At 41.7% G+C, this 25,418-nt stretch overlaps 1 protein-coding gene across 1 annotated transcript; it reads right to left on the reverse strand.

Annotated features, from left to right (window-relative positions):
* Positions 1 to 1,142: 1,142 nt before the first annotated feature.
* Positions 1,143 to 11,629, reverse strand: LOC147614934 (sister chromatid cohesion 1 protein 4-like). The gene is made up of 14 exons (XM_086780249.1): positions 10,865 to 11,629; positions 10,188 to 10,467; positions 9,861 to 9,949; positions 9,625 to 9,674; positions 9,434 to 9,513; positions 8,885 to 9,333; positions 8,701 to 8,806; positions 8,486 to 8,622; positions 7,852 to 8,393; positions 7,718 to 7,751; positions 2,655 to 2,724; positions 2,419 to 2,566; positions 2,238 to 2,332; positions 1,143 to 1,282 (listed from the first exon to the last, which is right to left on the reverse strand). The coding sequence occupies exons 1-14, from the start codon at positions 10,986 to 10,988 to the stop codon at positions 1,276 to 1,278; spliced, it is 2,211 nt and encodes a 736-aa protein (XP_086636375.1). The 5' UTR covers positions 10,989 to 11,629; the 3' UTR covers positions 1,143 to 1,275.
* Positions 11,630 to 25,418: the final 13,789 nt, after the last annotated feature.

Consider the following 25,418-nt stretch of genomic DNA (forward strand, 5'->3'; position numbering starts at 1 on the left):
GATGGTTCCTCCTCTCAAACAATGCTTGGTACAATTGCACCTTGGTTAGGGGCACTTGATGCCCAAGTTTCAATCCCTTTATCCTAACAACTTCTCTTTTACCCTTTTTTTCTCTAAATTCTATTTTAATTCTATAGTTCTTTGGGGTGTATTTATATTTCCTAAACACACACACACACACACACACACACACACACACACACAGTGTAGATACTTTTAAGATAAATATGAGAGCCCTAATCTGGTGTTTAGTTATTAGACCTATAAATGTAGAGAAATTAAGAAAACTTAATAAAACTCATCTCTTGTTCACTACTGAGGTTGTACCATACATTTTTTTAAAGGATGCCCTAGGGTTCTTCCCACATTTTGCGCTATATCATTTATTAATTACATGGGCTTTTTTTATAATCTCAATGTTAATTTTGCACCATAACTTTTCCATTATCTATGACAAATCTTTCTTGCATTTTCGTCTTCGTGTCTTCCCAACTAATAATATGCTTCTAGGTGGAATCCCCAAGTATCTACAATGCATACCAAGATTCTAACTTCCAAGGTTAATTTACAAGAATGCAACTTACACCAAAGCCAATAAAACTCAAAACATGCGTATTTAGTAACATACTATATTTGATGACATACTCAATTGAACATTTGATTATTACTTAGCTTTGACTTTTGTCATAAGGTACAATTTAAAGTTGAATGACTTTCACTTGTTTATTTGATTATCTTTTATTTGTAATCTTTTAGTTTCTCGCACTAGACATGGTATTAAATTATTTAATTACATAATCAACTATGAGTGCCTTCAATGATGTCACTTGATTTTGAATTTGACTTCCTTAGTAAGGTAGATCTAGGAAACTTCATTAAAACTTTGATTTTCAAATTAGTTCTGACCTATATATATATATCATATACCAAAAAGCTTTAACATCTTTATTCTTGACTTAACATCCTTCAAACCCCATTTAACATCCTTCAAACCCCATTTAACAAGTTACAAATCAAAGTCCATCTCTTAGCTTCAAATACAAAAGAGGAATTTTCCCATGAGATCTAATATCCCAACGGGATAGAGGTATCAAGACCTCTGAAGTGCATCCTTTTGGTGACTACTGCTCCCCTTTTTAGACCACACTGGTCTTGTACCAACTGGGTTCTCAATATAAAGGCTACAAAAGTATGATCCACGCGCTTTACCTTTCTTATACCATCTTTTAGTTGAAGGACCAAACTTTACAAGTCTAACCCTTGGCTTGAACTTTGTCAAACCCTGAATACAAAACAACATATTAGTTAGGCAGAGCCTAGTGTGCCTAAATGTATCTCCTTCCAAAGAGAGAATGATTTTTAAATTAGTTCTCATTGTACTATAGTTTCTTAGACTAGGCATGGTGTGAAAATCATTAAATAGTTTTGAGCCATAGTTTGGATTTAGGAATTTGTTGTTGTAAATAAGTTACTTTCCTTACTAGTTTTTCTTATAGAGAATGATGCATGACCTTTTACTACTATTAAAACAAAGAGCTTGCCTTGCAACTTAGAAAGAAAAGGAAGGTAATTATTTAGTCTTTGAGTGGTGTCAACCACACTTCAGAGGCTTTTATTCAACATCGTTGCATAAAATCCAGTCATAGCTCTCAAATCATTGCTCGAACCCACATTAACTCTCCCAAAAACTAGATTCTCACGCGACAAACATGATTTTATTAACTCTATATGATTTTACATGGTACTAAACAAACATGATTCTCTCACGCCACAAACATGATTTTATTAGTGTGTGTGGTACTAAACAAATCATGTGTTCAGAAAAGTCAATGCTAAGAACAAATTTTAGTATCAGAAAGAAGCTAGCACCATGAGGTGTCCATGAAATTGAGAACATCATCATAACAACGTCCAAGGCTATGCAAGACTGATGGATCACTTGGTTTAAAACGCAAGGACAAGCCCAATGTTGCTCTTTCCCCCTTCCCTCCAAAAGAAGCCTCCAAAAGAAGAGGTAACAAGCCAAATAAGATTTGAAGCAACGTGATACAGCATGCAGACCCTTAAGGTGTGAGATCAAACATACAAGAAACTACTGCAAATCAAAGAAAATGGAATCCTGTGCATACAAAATGATTTCCATTCCCAATAGGTCACAAAATATGCAGCACTCAATTCTAACTGAACCATCAAAATTTTCATACAAACTATCCAATGCCTCCGCAAATGCTTCTTACAAGATTGTCTTTAGTAATCGTTGGCTGGCCAAGAGATGAATATCAGAATAGTAACCATCTTGCTCCACTTGAAGATAACCCTTTGTTCCCAAAACCTGAAACACGCAAGCATTGAGATGAAGCAAAACACTCCTCGTATGAAAATGTAATGCATTGACTCGGTTCATGTTAGAAAAATCACCAGTGTCTCAAAAAACATGCGTGCAGCTTCTCTTCGTGTTCTTCCTGTTAGTAATCTCGCCAAGATTAGACTACGGTTCTGATTCGTATCACTTTTCTTGGCAGTGTCCATGTCCTTGAACTTTTCTTTGAGGTATTGAGCTACTGCCCTGAAAAGATGTTCAGAAAGTCTGAGATGTGCCTGCGAGCAAGCGCACTCATGAGTGAAAAATGCATATAAAAGTCAAGAAGATAAACCTTGTGCGAGATGACCAGCCACTGTTATCTGCAGAGCTCTTTCCAATCTGTTCCTCGTTTGCAGGTTCGTCTGTCACCAAATGAGTTAGAAAGCATCTCTCTCTCTCTCTCTCTCTCTCTCTCTCTCTCTCTCTCTCACACACACACACACACACATGCATACAGATAACACACCGAGGTAATCATCATAGTTGTGGGAAACTGGGAGATGCCATGTCAGCAAGGAGGGCTAAGAAGGGGAGCGGCTGAAAGTTCATGGTTGTTTGTACACACGTGATAACATTATGACATGAATTTTAGGGTTTATGAGAATAGAAGGGGAATAATAAGTTGATGTAACATGCATTTTCTTACACATTTAAGTTGATCTGGATGGAACATAGTCACAAAAAACTTTTCAAGGTTGTGATAGCTCAAGTGGTAAAGGTGTTCACCTAGGACCAAGAGGTCTTGAGTTCAAAACCCCCCTTGGTGCTTCTTTGGCAGCATCACTTACGGGTGGATAATTAAGTGTCTACGGGTGGTCAAAAATTGGTAACTACGGGAGGATCTTGGGCCGAAGGCCAGTCAGAAAAAAAAAAACTTTTCAAGGTTTTCTTTGTTTCAAAGGTTATTGAAGTTTCACCTAGAAACATTCTGTCCCGAAATTAAACAAACCTGAGGAGGCAATAGAGGCTGCCATGGAAGACACACAAGAAGAAGAAGAAGAAGAAGAAGAAGAAGAAAAGAGCTGTTGTGAGCCTTGCTTGGATGGTGGTCGTAAAGGATAGGTTTCGAAAAATCAAAATATTAATAAAATTTTAAACGGAATTAGATCATTTAGAGACACACCATATATACATAGATGACCAAAAAACATAATGATTCATGAATTAGAGCATTTAGAGACAAACCATATACGAATAGATGACCAAAAAACATAACGATTCATGAATTTGAAAGCTTGAAACATAGAAATTTCAAAGCATAAACTCCTAGACTCTAAAATGCAGTCTCTCAAGAGTCAAAAGTGAAGTTTGAAGAACATAAACCAAAAACTAATTTCTAATAATACCATATCTATCAATTAGAATGGTATCTTTCCATACATCAAGAGTAGAATCGTTGGGATTTCAGTAAGGCATTGTGCAAAATTAGGAAAAATAGGAAGATGATGAATATTTACGGAGAGATGGAGGAGAGCAAAGGGGGAAGAAGAAAATTGAAGAAAAGAGAGCCAAGGGGGGGAGCAAGGAGGGAGCAAGGGAAGCGAAGGGGTGCCAAGGAAGGAGCAAGGAGAGAGCAAAGAGTGGTTCAAGGAAGAGCAACGGGCTGCAAATGAGCTCAAAAATAGGCAAGTAGAGTCGCACAGAGACAACAAACCAAATAATGGGCATAGGAAGAAAAAAAATCACCTGTTTTGAGCCTATGAAACGAGTCTAAAACTGCGAAGTTCTGAAAAATAACAGTTTCGCCCAAATTTCATGAAGTCAAAAGCAGGATTTTGAAGCGAGATTTTACAAGGACGAGACCATAGTGTGCAGAACAAGGTAAGCCCCATGTTGCTGCATCTTCCCTTGCTTAGCTTCCCTAATGCACACATCTATTCCTTAATTGGAAAGTGTCGGCCATGGCTGCTAGTAAATCAAGTCCTACATCCAGTCCTTTGTCTAAAGGTAGTGAATCGGGTTCTACAACTCAAGAGCAGCACAGCTCAGTCCCTCACTACAACACCACTTGTGACACCACACGTCGATAAGGTAGCATTGGGAATGGATACAATGAGTTGAACCACCATATATAGACTTAGCCAAAGCTGAGGACAAAGAACATAGTGAGAGACAAGGCACCATCAGAAGCTTTCAGTGTAATGAAGTAGGTTTGGGTGCACATGCACATGGGGAATGGGGCCTAGGCACTTGGGCTTAGGGACATTTACATGTGTACTTTTAGGGGACCCTATATGAGGCATAGGGCTCATGGACATTGTACCTTTTTGATCATTATACTTTCATGAGTACTCTTACTCTTTGGAGGTCTAAGCTTTCATGGTGGACTTCTCCCTCTTGAGAAGCTATGTGTGTACTCCATTATGAGTGCAATAGGTGCTACTCCCTATGATAAGCTGAGAGCAATGCAATGAGGATTGCACTCATTAGCATGGAATACACATGTCCCACTCATCATAGGGAGTAGCACCTATTGCACTCATAATGGAGTACATGTTAGCACATTCATCCCCAGTTTCTGCCCATTTCTAGTGTCCTTTTGGTCCCTTTTGCATGGCCCTTGATTGTGGGCTGGCCACCCCTATTTTCCATATTTTTTTGGGATTTTTCCCAACCCGTTTGGTATTTTCCCAATTGGCAAGCTACTCTGCTCCAGTCGGCCAACTCTGCCCACCTATAAATAGGTGGGGATGGCCTCTCACTTTTCATCTTGTCTTGTACATCTTTACTCCCTCACTTATGAGACTACTTGTGTCTCTTGCTTGGGACTGTTTTGCTCCAGTATATTCAGCATAGTTGCTCCATATCTCTCTCACTCTCTTGTACTCTCTATTCAGTACACTATAGTGCCCTTTTGCTTCCACTTTGTGCACTCTTTCATGGTGTCATCGCTCCCGGTTCAGCGATTCCATCTGCTGTCCCAGATTTAGCCTTATTTCCAGCCCCTTATCCTCTGCGTTTTTCACAGATTTGCAACCTTCTTCTTGGACGGCAGATTGCCCACAATACCATTATCAGCTGCGTTTTGTGGACAGCTTCTGCTGGTTGGTTCTCCTTCAGTTTGGCTTCATCGCTTGCAACCAAAAGGTAACTTTTCATCAGCGTTTCTTTCCTACTTGGAGTTTGGATCTACAGTTTAGCGTTTTCTTGAGGAGAGCCCAAGCTACAGTCCTAGTTGATGCCTTTCCCTCTTGCACCCTCTTACAGCATATTCCCAGGCCCTGTGTGGCTGCCTTTTCTCTCCATATCAAATCTGCATTTTTTGCTTCCCTCTTCTGGTGGGCCTCAAGGTTGGAGGTACAGTCGACAAAAGCTTCTGCATTTTTTGCTACAGGAGGATTTTTCGGGTGATGTCTAGCCTCTTAGGACTGCTTTTTGGTGGGAGGAAGGGACCTACATCAGCATTTTCTGATTTGGACAGTTTTTTTATCTTATGAGATTTGGTCCTATTGGTTGGATCAATGATGATAGCTTCAGATTTGGCTCTCGTACCACTTTCTTGTTATTTCCTAGATGAGGTAGACAAGTTGGATAGTGGTAACTTTCAGTCATGGAAGTTACAGGTTACTTCTATTCTCAAGGAGTATGGTTTGATGGAGTTTCTCTCGTACAAGAATCAATGCTTGCCGGACCTTGCCTCTGCAGAGGATGTGTGTCAGTGAAGGAAGGTTGACGGATAGATCTATGGCTTTCTCCTCCTGAATTGTCAAGATTCGGTTCTTCGACACTTCATCTGTGCTCCTGATGACGCTTCTACTTTCTATGTGAGGCAATTGCTTTGTGACCTGTATGGTGATGCCAGCGATCGACAGATGGTTTCTGCTTCTGGGTGCTATGCAGCCAGTGATCTTATGGATACTTCTTTTGGAGATGTTCCTACAGCGAAGGATAGTGGGCTAGTTTTGCTCACTGCATCTGAGGAATTCGTTTCTCCTGTTGCCTTGCCTTCAATTTCTGTGCATACTTCTCCTTGTTGCCAGGATGATATCTCTGGTAATGTTTTTGAGGAAGACAGTGGGCTATCTCACAGCTTCTAAGGGAGATTTGTCTCCTATTGCTTCGCCTCCGACTCTACAACCAATGACCAGGATGTGTTGCTCGTCCCTTTAGCTGAGTTGCTATGGAGATTGCTTGTGGAGCTTTCCTGGTACCTGTTGTTGTTGCATTCTTTTGTCTTTGAGACAGAGGAGGACTTCTTCGGCTTCTCGGAGTATGTTCAGCATCTGGTGCTGAGAGGGGGTGTTAGCACATTCATCCCTAGTTTCTGCCCATTTCTAGTGTCCTTTTGGTCCCTTTTCCATGGCTCTTGATTGTGGGCTGGCCACCCCTATTTTCCATATTTTTTTGGGATTTTTCCTAGCCCGTTTGGTATTTTCCCAATCGGCCAGCTACTCTACTCCAGTCGGCCAGCTTATTCAGCTCCAGTCGGCCAGCTCTCCCCACCTATAAATAGGTGGGGCTGTCTCTCTCTCTCTTGCACTCTCTATTCAGCACACTCTAGTGTCCTTTTGCTTTCGCTCTGTGCACTCTTTCAATACACACATAGCTTCTCAAGAGGGAGAAGTCCACCATGAAAGCTTAGAGCTCCAGAGAGTAAGAGTACTCATAAAAGTATAATGATAAAAAAGGAACAATGTCCATGAGTCCTATGCCTCATATAGGGTCCCCTCAAAGTACACATGTAAATGTCCCTAAGCCCAAGTGCCTAGGCCCCATTCCCCATGTGCATATGCACCCAAACCTACTTCATTACATTCAAGCTCTCAGAACCACCAAGGGAGAGAGCCAAAGGCCAACAGCCACAACACTAGCAACTCAGGGCCATGAGGAGCCCTTTTCGATCCCCCACACCGTAGGGTATCCCTATCAAGGAAGTAGAGGAGTACCATGGCACAGTGGGATCGGGTTTTCAGAAACCAGTAAAACATAGAAGAATGTCATGATATCAGATAAGTTTTACTAAGCTCCTCTATGTTTCACTCCTTGGCCCTTGGGAATAATACTATGTACACCTGTAGAGGAATATGGAACCTCCAACTGCTTTAAACTGAAACTTAGTCCAGCAGATTCACTCTCTAGCAGACATTTTCGACAACCTCAATGCCAGTGTTGCTGCTTAGGTGTGCTGGTGCAGGCCATACAGCATTCTAAGCTTAAGCTGGCCCACTCTCATCCCCAATGGAGCACCAACAGATGTGCCAGCAGACTGCAACGTTGGGTACAGAAGCCAATCAGAGTGCACAGATATATATGCCTTCCGCTGGCCTGGGGGAGCAGCATTTTCTGTGACCCATACATGAACAAAACACATCTTCACAAAAATGCTTGCTGTTTTACAGACAGGACGATGCTCACCTGTGTCTCTGGAATCAGCAAGAAAACCTAGCCCCTGTTTAAAACCAGAAAAAAGAACATGTTTTAACAAAGAAGAAACTCACTAAAAATATACAAATTACATTCCACTTCAATATTGAAGGTATTGGACTCACTTGAGACTTGGGCACCTCGTAAACATCTGGCTGATGTGCTACAGCAACAGCTTCATCTTCCGTTTCCCTGGCTTCCATCACAGTTGTGCTTTCTATATGTTCCAACTCTGGAGCTCCTTCATCCTGTCCTACAGCAACTTCCAGTGCTCCTGCATCATTCATGGCCGGCGCCTGATCAAAAGGAAGCTGAGGACCTGGTGACAAGGGCTCCTCAGGTTGGTCTTGATCAACAGGGAGCTGAGGATCTGGAGACAAGGCTCCAGGCTGAGCTTCACCAGAAGCTTCTGATTTCTTTGTTGAATCATCAGCTGTGGAAGGCGCTGCAAGTTCTCTCTCACTGGTAACAGCCTCACTGTGTCTTAAATCAGGTTCAGCATCAGCCATTGCTCTCACATCATCAACCCCTTCTTTAGAACAAGAATCCAACCTTCCTACTGCTTTAGGTGTTCTCAGTGAAGGCCAATTATTTCTTTCCTTCACAGGAGAACTCAATTTCTTGTTGATCACACCATCAAAAAAGTCTTTCAATTCTTCACACAAACCTGCACAGATGGTGAACCTTCTGTTAAACAATAAGCAGGAGAGCATGGCTACATCTTACAATTGCATACCTCATCCTTCCATCCTTTCCTACCAGGCGCAGATGGTGCTGAGAATTTTTGTACGACATGATTATCCCTCTGTGACATCCAAATCTCATACTCAGTGGAAGGAGCCTTCCTACGAGCTCGGCAAAGGTCACTAGTGCTCTTCAGTTGCTTCTTCATGTCACTAGCAGACACAAACATATGGATAAGCTAGTAAAAAAACAAAAAAGATGCAATTCCTAAAAATGGGCAACATACTTACGCACTAGACAGTGCCATGATACCATCAAAAATCCGTTTTCTTTTCCTTCCACCCCGCTTAGCTGACACTGGAGTAGGCATGACATCCAGCTTGGGTGTTCTCTTACCTATGTAACACATGACAGAATTAAGAAGCCCGAAGCAAAAGTAACTTATTCAAGGTAAGCAGGCCAAGGATGCAGTACCTAGGATGCTTCCCAAGATGTCATGGTCTTCAAAAGAAGCTGCAGGACTCCTGATGGGTGAAGACCTTTCAGGTTTAAAGGGTGTTGACTCTTCCCTTAATACTGGAGTTTCATATAATCTGTGTACGCTTCCTATATCAACCCCTTTTTTAATGCTTTGAAACCCGTCATCTACATCCATTGTCACAGATGTCTCTCTATGCACATCAAGGTCACCGAATCCAATGAGAAGCTCATGTTCACCGACCTCATTCACAGCCCGTAGTTTCTCAATGTCAGGAATCTCCATCGCTGTGTCTGGGAAAGGTGATGACCCCCCTGCAACTGCTCCAATTCGTGGCTCCAAGTTCTCATTCATTAGATTCATATCAAAGTCACTTGCAGAAGCAGCCTTTTCCCTGTCGACATCCATGCCATCAATGTCTTCCATGGGCAGCGGTGGAAGCATGCTGCAAGAGAACACAAGCATTCCTATCAGACAACTGAAAACTTTACATATCATGCATTTTTCTAGCACAACTTGGTGGAAGTTCAAAAGGTGCTACGTACTCATCCTCTACAGCCATCTCTTCTACATGTGAACGAGAAGAAACTGCACTTGGAAAAGCAGCCTTCGGAGGAGTGAGTTCCTGCCAAGTGAGCAGAACATAACCCTGAGTAAGTGCGTTGAACATGCTGAAACTCATTTTTCAAAGAGAAAACTCAGATGTGTCAAAAAGGCAATAAAAGCTTGTGCAGACCTCAATAGACAGATCCAACACCGCATAAGGATTGCCATCTTCAAATCTTTCTGCACATGTAAATGAGAGAATTATCAAGCAGATTACGAGCCAATAGAAGGGAGAAGATGATTGCAGAAACATAAGAAATTTAAACCCATCATCAGTAATGTGTGAGTCACCAGTTAAAGCTGCCTCTCTTTCGAAGACATTGATATTATCTTATAAGATTCAGATAAACAATAGAGTAATCTCACCATCAAGATTAAAAAAGGATTGGCGGTCATCATTTTGATCTTGCAGAGTGATAAGGTCTCTTGTTGTAACATGGTGTTCGAACTCAGTTCTGCAAAGTAGCAGACATCAAGAATTGAAATGAACTAAAACTGTGGGATGTGCATTTTCGGCCATTTAACACTAAAAGTGTCAAAGCAATTAAGGCAAAAATGAAAATTCCACAACCTAAATGAGGTTCCAAACTACCCAATATCAAAGCCTCTGACCCTTAACAGTCTGCCTCCTAAGAAGCAGCCACTGTGCATGGAAATGAAGAGCGGTAGAGAAAAAAGCCTGAAGGAACCAGCCTGTTGTCTGCTCGAGCAATGGCATTCTCGCGGCTGAGATGAGCTTCCAAGTCATCAAAATCCAAGGACTCTGGAAGAGTGATGGAATGAAAAGGTGCCACAACAGCCCCTGGAGGCAAATCTACCGCACTTGATTGGAATGCCTGGCGTATCTTGAGCAATGCCTCACTGCAATCATTGAAAAGGAGGTTCACCTTTCGCGAGTAGATTCTCACCACACCCAGGAGAAGATGGCCAGAGAGCCTCAATGCAATGGGTACCTCCGGATACAGGATGGAATCTAGACAGACCACCATATCCATCAGTAATGGTACATAAACAAGAATCTGTGATCTCATGATAAATTTGACAGACTAATGACACGCCAACAGATTCAAGAGAGAGCATCCATGAGAATTCAGCACAGAGACAGTGAGTCGATAAACCAAGGCAGTGCATATCCAAACCCATCATTATTCAGCGAATTGACAGGTTTCAGAGTTAAAACAGATTCAATGTACATGAACGGCGAGACAAATGAAAAATCAAACAAACCTGTTCCAAGACACTATGATTTATGCCCTATTTCTACTTCCCAATCAAAAGGCGCTTGAACTCTGCATTGCCTGCACACACACACACACACACACACACACACACACACACACACACAGAAAACACACACAGAGATGACATACCAACAGAATCGCTGATGTTGGTCTCTGTAATCTGATTCTTGCGCAGCTTGCGTTCAAGGTGAGCAGCAATCCATATGGTAGCCAGAGGGCCCTTCTTGGCCAAGATGAACTGAGAGTAAAACATGGCAAAAGACCAACCGCAGAATAAAGAAATGTCGACAAGGGTGAAACGGAGACAGACGCAAATCAACCCTAAGCTTGCTGTCTGTCCTAAATAATGGCTATGACGACTCCTTTGCCCTAGCTGTTAACCGTGGAGCTTTCTTCTGCAAGCGTTAGACCTAACCCTAAGCTATGGCGATTCTTTCTCTAGCATTTGTCTTAAGTCTCGACAATTCCTCGCCCCCGACTCCTAGCTATGGAAAGAGCGCCTTTCCGCGGCGTTTCCCTTCACAGGCCTTACTCCTCGCGAAGGCGAGTCCTTCTGCGACGGTTGCTTTCCTTTATATGTTGATATCGCGCCCTGTATCTGCCACAACACAATCCACTCCTGCTAGAACCCTAATAATCCCTCTCTGTCAGGTTTGCTTTCCTTGCACCATAACAAGCTCCATAGCTTCTTTTCTTTCTCTTTCGATTCTGGAAAACTCCTTTCTCTCGATTATGCAGCCCTTCTCTCTGCTTGCTGCAGACCTGCAAGAATCTACCCCAGTTCTGCAAAGCTTCTGCCCTAATCTTTTCTGTTCAAAGCTGTGGCGCCGTTATGATCATGATGACCAAAGGCGGCTTCAATGGCAAGCTTCAGGGCCGGCACGACGCTTGTCTAAAAGTAACAGGCCACGCTGGCCAACCAAGTTGGGCCCATCCTGCCCTTTTCAATCTTTTCATGCAAGATTATGGCGCGCTCTAAGAGAATTCAAAGGTCATTTACCGTTTAATTTTAGTGCTTAAAACTTGACGCCTTCAGCGTGTATGATCGATGTGAAGCATCTTTAATTTTAGTGCTTAAAATTCATCAGTGGGCATCATATGATCGCTCTGAAGCATCCATTTATACTTCCGAACTTCTTCTTTTTTCGGGAAAACATCAAATATATTAAAACTAAGTCAACAGATAACAACAGGATTCAGAGATCAGGTCCCACCGTTCATCCTCCCAAACAAAGGAAGATTGCTCCCATGAGATATGCTACTTCGTAACTTCTTCTTTTTTTTAGTAACCTGCAGATCAGGTCCCACCTTTCATCCTCCCAAACAAAGGAAGATTTCTCCCATGAGATATGGTACCCTAGTTGCATACATGCAGAAATCATGGCCTCAAAAGTGCAGCATTTAGGAGATTGCTTCTCCATAACCGCCCCTTTTGTCCAGACTTTCACCACACTGGTCTTGTCCCCAAAGGATTCTCAATGAAGGCGACACACCACCTCTTTGTCTTTGGCCCAAATTTAGGCAGTTTTGCTTTCACCTCCAGCCCTGAATATCCTTGTCACAGTTAGGGTAACCTAGAATGTACAAGAGTCTCCTTAGCTGGAGGACAAATCATCTAATCCTAGCTTGAAGGGCCTGAATTAACTGAACCACAGCATCCTCATTCATTTTATTAACATAATATACTGACCAACACTTATATACACATTTATGCATCCATTCTAACACATCCACCCCTAGATAAGTCTCTTTCTAAAAGATTATACTGTTTCTAGAATTCTATATCTCCCAAAGACAACAATATCTAATTATATTAAAAACCAAATCAACAGCCCCATCAGTAGCCACAGCTGACAATCTACCTAAAACCCAGTCCCCCCAATACCCTTGCACCCACGTATGCTACTTGAAACCCATTTCCCAATCTTGCCCCGAGTCCCTCTAGCCAAATGGATAATCAGGGGAATCTAACATCTGCAGAGTGTGAAAGGCAAGGCTCCTCCTTGCTAGTAGTCATGAAAGGAAGGGCTGAGCAAACACCATAGCAAAGATTGCCATGTCCCATAGGTACCGTAAACTAGGGCCTATCCAAGAACCAACAAGACTCAGGGACCTCTGGTGCAATCATAGTGGTTAGAAGGGGTTGAACAAACAAAAAGGACCTTCTGCACTCACTGGGAGGTGTGCATGGCAGGGGTAGTCGCCCTATCCTTCGAGAACCCTCGCTTGCTTCTGGTGGATGAGGGTAATCGAATATACTAAGAAGGTCAGCGGCTCTAGCCCATGCCATTCTACCCTTCCCAAGGAGATCATTGCTAAGTGGAGACCCATAACTATGTTGTCGACAACCACCTACAAGATATTTGTTGAGCTCTGACAAGAAGATTAGTCGATAGCCTTAAAGAATGGATCAGGGTGGAACAAAAAGACTTCATCAAAGGTAGATAAATTCTTGATGCCATCATTGCCCTATGGGAAGGAATAGAACACACTTAGTAAATAAACTAGGACTCTGTTTTCTTCAAGATTGATTTTGACGATAAAGCTTATGAATAGACTACTAACAAAAGCCTTTGGTCTGTGCTCTTGCACATCTCCTATTTACAATAGTTGTAGATGCACTTTGCTGGCTAGTTCAAGATGCAAACATTGAAAGGAATAGAAATGCCAAAGAAGATAAGGGCCAATGTGCCTTCAATAGTTTGCAGACAACACAAACAGTCTAGTCCATAATGATAAGCGCTCAATAAAAACTTTTTGGCTATGCCTCAACCTTGTTTGCCTAGCGTCATGATCGATGAAAAACTAGGAATAAAAACTTTGCTAAGACACCCCCCCTAAGTGGTTGTGTGTTCCTAACAATTAGTCTCAGAGCAAGTTCTCTTGGCTCTCACCCCCTTGTCATCTTCTCCTGGAGTTGCTCTTTTATTGTCTTAGATAACTTTGCCTTCAATGGATACACCCAGGTGTGCCTTGGGGAGTAGTCATCAATAAAAGTCACAAAGTAGAGATATCCCCCGATCAATGGTGTCCTCATGGGACTGCATACATCACTATGTATAAGCTATAATTTCTAAATAGCCATAACTAATCGGGATGATGCATGTTGCATCTCGCCCAGAATGCACCCCTCACACACATGTTTGACAGAGGCCTCAAGCTTTGGCAACTTTGACACCATCTCTTGTCTTTTAAGGCTCCATAAACTTCCAAAATTCAAGTGACCAAAGCAAGCATGCCATAGCTCCGCATCACTCATAACATGTAGCTGAACAAGCATTATGTGTTAATATCTTATACATGTCTAACTTGTAAAGCCCATGGCTTAAAGTACTAGATACCACGGTGATGTCTCCATCACTTCGGTCATGAATTGTATACATGTCATCAACAAATCTGACCACTAGGCCTGCTCTAGCAATGGCAGAGACTAACCCCACGTTTTTTTAATGCCTGGCATAAACAAGACTTCTGATCATTTTCAGAAGGAGTGAGAACAACCTTACCAACTCCTTTACTAAATACGAGGAGTTGTTTGCACATGTGACTATACCTCCTTGAGGAGCATACTTAAGTGAGGAAAATAAATCACGTGGGAAGTAACGTGCTTGCTAGCACCACTATCAAAGTACCAAACATATTAATTTGTCACTGACATGCATACATGGATAGAAGGATCATTACCACAGTGCACAATGAATGCCCAATCATCTTGTGCATAGTTTACTGACTCCTCCTTTTTAGCACTTGGTGCTAATGCATAACTACAACCATGCCTAACTCTTTCTTCTCCTTCTCCAGCCTTTTTTTTATATTCAGTGAAATAAAAGCTTTGCTTCTGATAGTAGGTTCATTTGCCTTTCTTCTTAGGCGTATCACCCCCCTTATCGTCATCCTTTCCAAAAGATTGGGTGGTTCTTGAGAAAAGGCCTTGCCTTTACCTTTTTTGACTAGCAATCTATGCCTAATCTTCCACATGCAAACTAGTTTCGTTTTACAACTACAACCAACTTATCAAAAGTAAGGGCATTGGGGTTACCCTTCATCATGAGCCAAAGTGTAGATGTAAAACCCTAGTAGAAATTTGGTAGAGCTATGAGAAAAATAGACACTAAAGAACTATCTAATATGCTCCTTGAGATCTTTGATCCTTGTGAGGAACTCATCTATTAAATCTTCCTCATTTATATGCTCGAACTCTAATTGCTTGCGCAAGTAGGCCACTCATGCCTTGTTACGCACCTAGTAAAGTGCAACAAATGTATCCCAAGAGTGCTTCATAGTTTTACATGAGCAAATATGAGGAATAATGCTCCTTTTCACTAAAAGTGCCACTAATGCATGTGCGTGTGCATCCCTGCCATCCTACCTAGCTTGTTCCACTATGGGAGATGTGAAGGCACATGCCATAGTTACATTAGAACTCATATCACCATCCAAAGTACATGTACTATGCTACTATGATGGGGAGACTTGGCGTGCCTCAATGCCAATAACAACATCCTAAAGCCCTTTGGTTGACTGATACATGGTGTATCATATAGGACCACAATGAGTAGTTGGTCCCATCAAGCTTATTCTCAACAGAAAGAATCCCAAATACATCACTGCAAATAACTAACCTCTGATACATAATGCAAGTATCCCAACTACCTGTATTGGTAATGTCAATGCCCACTGAATGCATTTTGATATGGCTACCAGTAGATTATTGATGATGAAAGAAACCTCCAAAGTATATGAAAATAATTAACTATGACACAAAATGCAAGTATCCTAACTACCTATAGGTACTCTGTCAATGCCCACTAAATGCAACAAATATGGCTACCAGTAGATCACTGATGATGAAAGAGACCTGCAAAGTGTATGAATGCAACAAATATGGCTGCTTGGTGATGACGAGTAGATCACTGATGATGAAAGAGCCTACAAAGTGTATGCAACAAGTATGGCCCATCACTGATGTGATGAAAGTCTTGATAATGTTGTTGAAGATAAGCTTGAAGATGCGATGTCAATGAAAGTCTTGATAATGTTGTTGAAGATAAGCTTGAAGATGCGATGTGATGAAAGTCTTGATAATGTTGTTGAAGATAAGCTTGAAGATGCGATGTCAATGATGATGATAGGCCTTTCTTCACGCACCAAATGATGACGATAGGCCTTTCTTCACGCACCAAATGATGTCGTGTTGTGTAGTAAACCTAAAATTGAACAAAAAAAAATCAAACTGACACTCGCCCGTGATGCCTGTGTCGACCCAAGAGGAGGAGACAAAATTGGTAGCAATTCTCAAGGAATATAGAGATGTGTTCGCTTGAAGCTATGCAAATTTAAAAGGAGTCACTCCAGAAGTTTACTAGCATATAATTCTTTTAGTGGATGGTACTAGGCCAATAAAACAAATATCATACACGTATAATGACACCTAGATGAAATTGATAGACTTATTAATACGGGTTTCATTTATGAGATTGAGATCATATATATTGGGTGTCATCAGCGTAATTGTGTTTAAGAAGAATGATAAGATCCACATGTGTGTTAAAACATAAATGTTGCCCATGGTAAGAGGTCATTATCCATTGCCATGCACTAAACATATGCTTAAAAGAGTGGCAAGAAAATAAGCCTACAGCTTCTTAGATGGTTTTTTCAGGTACAATCAAGTATCCAAAGACCCAAAGGACTAGCACAAGACAATATTTGCTTTCGAATGGGAAACATTTTCATATAGAGTAATGTTGTTTAGTTTAACCAATGCACCATCTACATTTCAGAGATTTATGTATACTTCATATAAGAATTTCCCAAGGAAGCTCTTAGAGATCTTCATGGCTTTTCATGTGAACTCAAAGTTAAGATAAGAGCACATACCCCATTTTAGGATAGCATTGGAAAGATGCCAATGTTATAGTCTTTAGATCTGCTATGATTAGACCATATAGGGCATGAAAACCCTAACCTAATTAATGCACAACCTTTAACCTAATCAATGCACAACCTCTATTGGGAATGATTTCTTGACCATTCAAGTCCCCACCACTAAAGATGGTATAGTAAGCAAGGGGGATAGTTACTGATAGATCCAATATAGCCCCAAACCCTACATATAAGGCATGTGAATCCTAACTTAATGAATGCAGGTTTTTATACACAACCTCAATCTTTCATTTTGCTACCAGAGAATATGCCAAAGACATGTTAAGTTTGGCATGGGAAATGAAAAGGTAGGTTGGCCATTAGTACCCATGCAAAGAGCCCTGGACTAAGAATAGGCAAAGCCAGTCCACACCTCAAAGCTAATCACCAAATTTGATGAGAATGGAGGCCCTATTCAAGATCCTATCAGTGGTATCAGATCTAAGGCCTTCTTCAAGGAGAGAATTTGGAGCTTAGAAATTGTGTTTAAAAAAACACATCTCAAAAAAGCATCATGGGAGAAAATTAAATTTACAAATGGAATTTTCTCTACAAAAGCAATGAAGAAAAGGGATTCAAGAAAAACAAGGTTGCTTTGGACATTTAAGAGCAAAGGAAGAGCGAGTGGAAATACCTTTAGATAAGCAAGAGTCAAAGGTTAAAGCTTGAGCCTAAATAAGAGACCTTGGGTAATAACATAATGCATTTCCTTTCAAGAAAATGAAGCCCTCTTCATGTGTAAAATGAAACACTCAATGAGAATTTATTTTCTTTACCTCTTCTAAAGGAAACTACATAGCCATACACACAATCACGCCTCTCTATGCCTTTCCTATAGGATAAATTTGACTTCAAACAGCAGCCCGAGCTGCATCTGTAGCTTGGTGCAGGGCATATCCCCGGCAGCGGCGCCAAAAATGTGCACTCTTGCCGCACGTGTCGGAGCTGGGGACTTGCCAGGCACCGTATACGAGCGACGAATGGCTGCAAGCACACAACCAGAAACTAGCAAGCTCAAACAGGGAGCAAAGGTGTGTCACTCACCTTTGCTCAAACAGGGAGCAAAGGTGTGTCACTCGCCGCTCAGACCACTGTCCGTGAAGGATTCTTGCACCACGGTGAAGAAGGAGCCGCCACCGCCGTGCCGCCATGCAATGCTTGATCGCTACTCTCTTTCTCTCTCTCTCTCTCTCTCACACGCAGGAGAAGGGGAAGGAGAAGATAAGGCAAGAGCACTCCTTGTATTCAACACATTGAGAATGAGAGTTTTTAGGGTTACATTTGACTCTTATATGTGACCTAGCTGTTCACACATGGGCATCCACACATGGTCGGCCGATCCTAACCCTTATCCTGATGACATTCGAGGCGCCTCTCATCGGCGATCACCCAATCCCTTTATCCTTTACATGTGGTGCTGACAAGGCCGGCCCATGACTCAGAATACTTAAATTAATTATATGACATAAAAAGTAATACGTCTCAATGTCCGCCATAGGTTAACAGTGCTAAGGTCAAACCTTAACGCACAAAAGAATAGACACCTCTAACAAATTAATTAATGAAGAAGTAGAGAATAGACAACTCTAAAAAATTAATTAATGAAGAACTAGCGAAGAGACACTCGCTAATTTCTCGGTTTGGCAACCATCCCTACTTTGCTCACATCCAATTTTAGGTTCGTGTATGACACTGTTTTTTTAACTACAATCTATACAACGCGTGACACTAGTAGGTTCAAACTTTCACACCGCCATAATTTAACACCACTTGTATGGCCAAATTGTAAAATAAACATATTACCATGAGAAAACCTTTTCTCAAGTGCTATTCTTTGACATTGTTTGTATGGAAACCTTTCAAGTTTAAACCTATGTATGATAAAAAAAATTACATTACCATGTTCCACCTATATGGCCAAGTTCTTAGATAGACACGATCGTGAGAAAACCTTGTTGACGCTATTTGTAAGGGAATGTTTCAACTTGTCTATCCAGTTTAAACTTTTGAATCTTCCATCTTCATCGATGTTGTATGAATGATGAATTGAGTAGAGTTTGACATCATCATGAGAAAACCATTCCTCATGCCATGAGAAAACATTTTAGATTTTTCCTTATGAGTTCTCAGGCTAAAATCGTTGAGTCCAAGCCCAAATAGTCACCCTAAAAAAACCCAAAAAGTAGTGAATTTTTCGTTTTGATGCACTTTTGATCTTAAAAAAATATTCGCAACAACAATCTATGTGACTGTAGTACATCTAGAATTCTTCCTATCCACCTAGCTTCTAGTCACATCAAACCCATGCTACTTGGTAGAGTACATCCAAACTAAGATGAGAAAGACAAGATTTCATAGAGAACTTTTTGAGCGACCAGTCTCTTCTCAAAATGGGCCAAGAAAGCGCTAATTTAGGTCTTGATTTGGTCACACAAGCAACCCAAATGGCCCCTATTGACCTATTAAATGCCCCAAATTTAGAAGGAATCAAAGCACTAAGTTGGGAGTTGGCACTTCTAGATTTACTTTAGTAGGAGTTGCTCAAATATGCAATGACGCCCTGTTGGTCAAAACTTTAATTTTTCTTAAATAATAGTTGGGAATGCCACCCAATAGTTATAGATAATGCATAAATACCCACCCAACAGCCCCAAGGGGGAGTCAAATTTGCAAATCCTTGAAATTTAACACTAGCTCCCATAATAGGTGGTACACATACTATGCAACCAATGCACACAAGTTGAGTGGGGGACTAATAACCTTTTTGTAAGGTGCATGCTCTAGACTGATATCACTTCTTGGTAGAACTTAGCACAATCTTTAGACATCACTTTAGACACATTGTTGTCATCTGTTTATTTATTAAGCTTGGCAATTTTTCTTGACTTAGACAAGTTATAGACCTTGATTAACCTTCGACACCTTGCTAACTCTTGAAATACTTTCAATAATTTTAAACTCCTGTTAATTTGCTACGCTAGCTCATTCATGTGACCCCTTAAACTAAGTTCTTATGACAAACTTCCATTGAAACAACTCGCAAAGGAAAAAATCCAGCAAGCTCAAGAAGAGGCTAAGGCAAGGGAGGCCAAAGCCAAACAATTACTCCAGAAGAGAATGTTGCATGCAAACATGGCTTCCTTGACTCTCCTAGATAAAGAGAAACTGAACATTGGGCCAGCACAACTCAGGGTGGAACTCTCTACAGCTAAATGCAATACAACGAGCACTAATCTCATATGAGACATGGGTAGCCTTAGATAGACGGCACCTTGAACCCACCAATGCACAAGTACGCAATGTGCACTTGATAACCAGGAAAGCTAAGGGATTTTTAAGTGTTAACATTTCCATCAGAAATAATTCCTTAGTTGGAAAGGTGTTTGTCTCATGCTTGTAGGTTCCATGGAAGAGGAAATGATCCTAGGACGATCTTGGATTTGTGCCAGCAATTGTAATATCCAATGGGAGAAGAGGACAACACTGCTAATGACGAGGGTGACAATGTCATGTCCATACCTTTATGGAGCTTGACAAACACAGGGAAATAGGCCATAATTGAGGAGATAGGAACACCAGGCACGGTGACATCAACTCATGAAGCAAAAAAAGCATTGGTTTTGCAAACCCCACACAAACAATATCCAAAGTCACAGGGTACACAGCAATGGGTACCCAGGTTTCAACTCAAAAACCAGCCCCACAAGGAGGAGAAGGAGGTTAATACGGAACCCATAAAAAGGAGGCCAAAAATCAGAAATGGCCTTTACAAATAGGTTGGCAGTACTCTAGACAAACCAACACCCCACAAGGCGTTCGTAAGCAATGGGTTCGAAAGGATTTACTACTGGCACAAGGATACTACCAAGGCAATATGGTAGTGTGGGTGCCAAAAACCCACCTAGTGGTTGTCGTTACAAACCGCTCTCCAAATACAAAGAAAAGGGTAGTAAAAACATAAGGAACCAACTTCCAACTAAAACCAATGCTTAAACTGCACAAACACTGGTATGGAGGAAGAAGACAACTCAACAAGATGGGTTGAGTATTGCCAAAGCAATACCAATACCACTTCGATCAAGGAGCTGGACAAGGACCCTAAAGAGAGAAATAAAGAAGTTCAGCAAAGGGACAAGGATAAAAGCCCCAAACCACAGGACTCAGTAATAACATCGTTTACTTGGGTGGAAGGAAGAATCAAGCACTCCCACACGAAGCTAAAACGCCTGCAGTAACACCTACCCCACAGAAGTGCCAAGGTGTAGTGCCAAGGTGTCACCTTGGTTCCCATGGCAATAAAAAGATGAAGGTATCCATTAGCCACACAATGGTGGATACAAGGTAAAACTGGGTGTATCATTCACTCATTTAATGCATGTTTGAATGACTGAGCATGAAGATAAATAGAAGGTATCAATCTTGCACACTCATGATCCGAAAAAGTTCATGCCATGAACTAATCCAAAACAATTCACGCCATGAACTAATCCAAAACAGTTCATGCCATGAAACGGTTACTTCTCATGGACCAATCACAAGATACCACATGGCATTCTTCATTAAGGAAGCCGCCTAGTCTGACGGTCACACTATAAATTCAAAAATCTTTCCTTTTTTCGTCATTTTGCATCGTGTGCTCCAACCCAAATCGTCTTCCATCGTGCGTTCCCGCAATCGATCTTGCATCGCATCCTGACTTACTCCAACTCTAATCAACATTCACACATTGAGGTGGAAGCTTGGACCCTTCCTTGTTTTTCTTTTCTTTCTCATTTTCATCCTCTTTTAATTTTGATTATTATAATCAACCAATGTCTTGCACATTAAAACCATCTGCATTTTCATCACACGATTTTCATGTTTTTCTCTAAACTTCGCTATGCGGACTCATCACTTGCATTAATTGAACCTTTAAGAGAAAAAACGTAACCACCAAAAACCTGTAGTTTCATGGAACTAAACCTACAGTTTCACGCTACTAACTCTCACGGGATTCCATCTCACAGAAATCCCCCTCACGTTTTTAACCCTTACGGGATTCCGTCTCACGAAAATCCCCCTCTCGTTTTTAACTCTCACGTTTTTTACCCTCACGGGATTCCGTCTCACGGAAATCCCCCTCATGTTTTTAACCCTCATGGGATTCCATCTCACGGAAATCCCCCTCACGTTCTTAACTCTCACGGGATTCCGTCTCACGCAAATCCCCCTCACATTCTTAACTCTCACGGGATTCCGTCTCACGGAAATCCCCCTCGCATTTTTAACTTTCACGTCCTTAACTCTCATGGGATTCCGCCTCATGGAAATCCCCCTCGCATTTTTAACTTTCACGTCCTTAACTCTCACGGGATTCCGCCTCATGGAAATCCCTCTCACGAGTTTACTCCTCACGACCTGCAGTTTCACGAAACCGCCAAAAACCTACACCTTCACGCTCCATAATTGACCTGTTCAAACTAACACACCTTGTTTATTGCTCCCATCACTGACACTCTTCTCATCCCGAGATTAACCTTCTTGCCATTAAAAAAAAAGAGAGAAAATAAAAGTAAAGGAGTGGTACTTGCCCCACTAGTTTGGAGATTGATTTTCTAGAAGAAGAAACCAACGCAGGGACCAAAGATGAATTACTTGGCCCATATGCCCAAACCTTCCATGGTGCCATCATCAGCAAAAGGAGATCTATACGGCCCATGGAAAGGTGGTGTTGCAATATCATAGCCTGGAGTGCCTCCAAATCTTGGAAGAGCCAGAAGTAAAGGAAAAGTTAGAGAAAGTGGGCCTCGACAGCAGGCAGAATGGCATAGATTCTTCCTAAGAACATCAACACGGAGCTTTGTGCCGAGTACATTAAAACCTATGACAAAGTTACCAAGTGGGGCACAGTAATAATGAAGGATGATGGCACAACAGAGTAGGTCTTGATCACGGAAGATCTACCATGAAGCTTTGTAGCTTCCACCACCAGTCAAGGTACATGCCCATGCCTTTGATAAGATGCCCTTGGATGCTATGCTGAAGAGAAGAGCTCATATAACTCCAATGGGGATGAATATGAAAATATCCAAGATGAGGCCATGGAGAAGGCATGCAAGGCAATGTCATTGATGATGCAGGTGAAGCCAGTGGACCGCTACAACAGGGTCCCACTAAACAGAATTGCAAAATTCCATGAAGAGAAGGAGGAGGACTAGGCATACTACATACACCAGGAGATGGAAAACTACCTCAAGGCCAATCAGTCAAGATATGCAACCCCTACCTGCTAACACAAGTCCTAAACCATGTGGCAAAGAGGACCCTTCCAGAACCTGAACCAGCAGAGCAGATGCAGTTAGCACTACTTCCAGAGCAACCAGCATGCTGACAACTGCAGAGATGCAAGAAGACCAAGCTGTCCTCACAGAAACACAAGCCATAATGAAGGAGATAAAGAAAGGGAGGAAAAAGAAAACAGAAAGGAAGATGAGGGGTATCATTCTTGACGTGGCTGAAGAATCACAAAGGATAGAGGCTGAGTTGGCACAAGAGATTAGATCATACCAGGAAGTACTGACACTGCAAGAAGCCACTGTCAGTCAGGCCACTCAAGAACAAACGCAACAGATTAGTCCTCCTCAGATCCTAGCTTAGCTTATATCCAAAAACCTGTCCCCGCTCAAGGATTCTACCATGGTGGACACACCTGTGGAGATGGAGCCAAAGACAGCAAAAGTATTACTAGTGGTGGCTGAAGAATCACAAGAACCTGAGACTGACATCAATCCCAGTGCAAGATCCAGCAGCGCCACTTAATATAGGTAAAAGACCAAGAGGTGAAGATACATCTAGTCTGAGTAAACAAAGGCATCTGGAGGATAAAGAAAGACTACCCCAGCTGTCCTTCTTATAGAATATAGATTATGAACAGTTCCTGCAGGAGGAAACTATGGAAGGTTTGGATGGACTACTAAACTTGCCACATGCTGGACTGGAAGGGGCCGCAAGCACAAGTGCACCACTATGGGAGCAAGAGCAAAGAGTATGGTGCTGCCATCTCCTCACTACACACATGCTTCATATGATCGGAACACTGCACTTTGGCAGGAAGTTCAAGAGTCAAACACACAAGTACATACCTTAAAGGAATACTTGACAACAGTAGAGGCCATGCATCGAGATGTAATCATGAAGAGTTTGAAGGCCACTGAGGAGCAAGAGCCCACTGAGGAGCAAGAGGCCAAGTACAAATCACTGGAAATCAATAATTTGGTTCTAAGCCAAACTATTGTTCAGCGAATTAAAGAGAATACGGATCTTAAGGCAAAGCTGGAACATGCTAAGGAGCAACTCTAGAAGAAGGTTACCCACAACCACGAGCTAATAGCTATTCATGCCCAGTAGGTACAAAAGCTCGAGCATATATGTCCATGGGCAAAGAAGAAGACAGCTGCAAAGCCAGATCCAGCAGCTATCCTCAAGTCTGAAGGAAGCAGAAAGCAGGGGTACTCACTTACAACAAGAAAGGGAATAAACAAATAAGGCACATGCAGAGAAGGTGAGATCCCTTAATGATACCATTAGTGCCAAACAAATTAAAATGCAAAGAATGGAGATAGCACACCGAGAGGCAATGGCACAAGTCACTCAACAGTTACAAGACAGCTAAAGACTGGCTGCCGAAAGACTTCAAAGAATCATAGAGACTCAAGAAAGAGAGGTTACTACCAGGTGTGCCCAGGAGGATGCAACGAGGTGTTTTGAGGAGTTGGATACTGCTTGCACGGATAGTCTGCGAAACAGTCCTATCAAACCTCCTCAGCACCAACAACTCCCGTCTACAAGAATTGGAATGCTAATTGGCAATATAGGACCGCAGTCTACGAAACAGCCCTATCAAACCTCCTCAGCACCAACAACTCCTGTCTACAAGAATTGGAATGCTAATTGGCAATATAGGACCGCAGTCAAAAACAAAAGCCTACGGATGAAATGCATCTACTCCTTGAGCAAGCCTCGAAGATAGGTCAGTGCCAGTAACCCCTCAGGCCCCTCCTCAAACTCTTACTCTGTTTTTGTCTACCCTAACCCTCTCCTTACTTCAATACGATATAAATCTGTATGAGGACTTAGGCCTAGGTGAACTAACCCTCATTAAGCAAAATACTGAGCGTGATACACTGACCCACTATCATAATGGGAATTTTGCGGGGAGATATAGTATTAACTAATCCACATGATATCTACTTTTATCCATTACACCCTATTGTGTTGTTAAACCTTCGTAGTTAGTGTCAAGTACTACAAAACTATGAAATTCTGGACAACAATGTCAAAAAATTAGACTTGTTTGTTCCAGATGATATTCCCAAGACACCGGCCAACTATGAGGTGGTAGCACAAAGTTATCAATGGATTATAGTGGCTAGAAGTCTACAATACTCACCAACATTTAAAATTATGTGAGTCTTCTTTATATCACCCTTTTGGAATTCTAAAACTATACTCTAATATCTACAAACATTTAGAATCCATGTTAACTATACTCTAATATCTACAAACGTTAAGAATCCATGTTAACTAGTGCTTTACACTTTTGATGCCACCCATATTGAATATCCTAATATAAATCCTGAGGATATCTGTGACCTTCAAGATTTTATGAAATCTCACAAACCTAGCCACCCACCCCTAGCTCAGGTCAGGAAGAGACACCATCTTCATCTTCCATCTCCACTTACCCAGCATATTCTAATGTCGCTAGTAAACTACTTAA

Source organism: Cibotium barometz, chromosome 41 (assembly GCF_041138505.1).
Source record: "Cibotium barometz isolate CiBa-2024 chromosome 41, ASM4113850v1, whole genome shotgun sequence".
Classification (NCBI taxonomy): Eukaryota; Viridiplantae; Streptophyta; class Polypodiopsida; order Cyatheales; family Cibotiaceae; genus Cibotium; species Cibotium barometz.

What these genes read in the sequence shown, in the direction of transcription:
- LOC147614934 (XM_086780249.1), bottom strand. Translation starts at nt 10,988, where the DNA reads ATGTTTTACTCTCAGTTCATCTTGGCCAAGAAGGGCCCTCTGGCTACC. An exon ending in CAACATCAGCGATTCTGTTG is followed by an intron (nt 10,468 to 10,864) that starts GTATGTCATCTC and finishes TGGTCTGTCTAG; the next exon opens with ATTCCATCCTGTATCCGGAG. An exon ending in CATCTTGGGAAGCATCCTAG is followed by an intron (nt 8,807 to 8,884) that starts GTACTGCATCCT and finishes TGTGTTACATAG; the next exon opens with GTAAGAGAACACCCAAGCTG.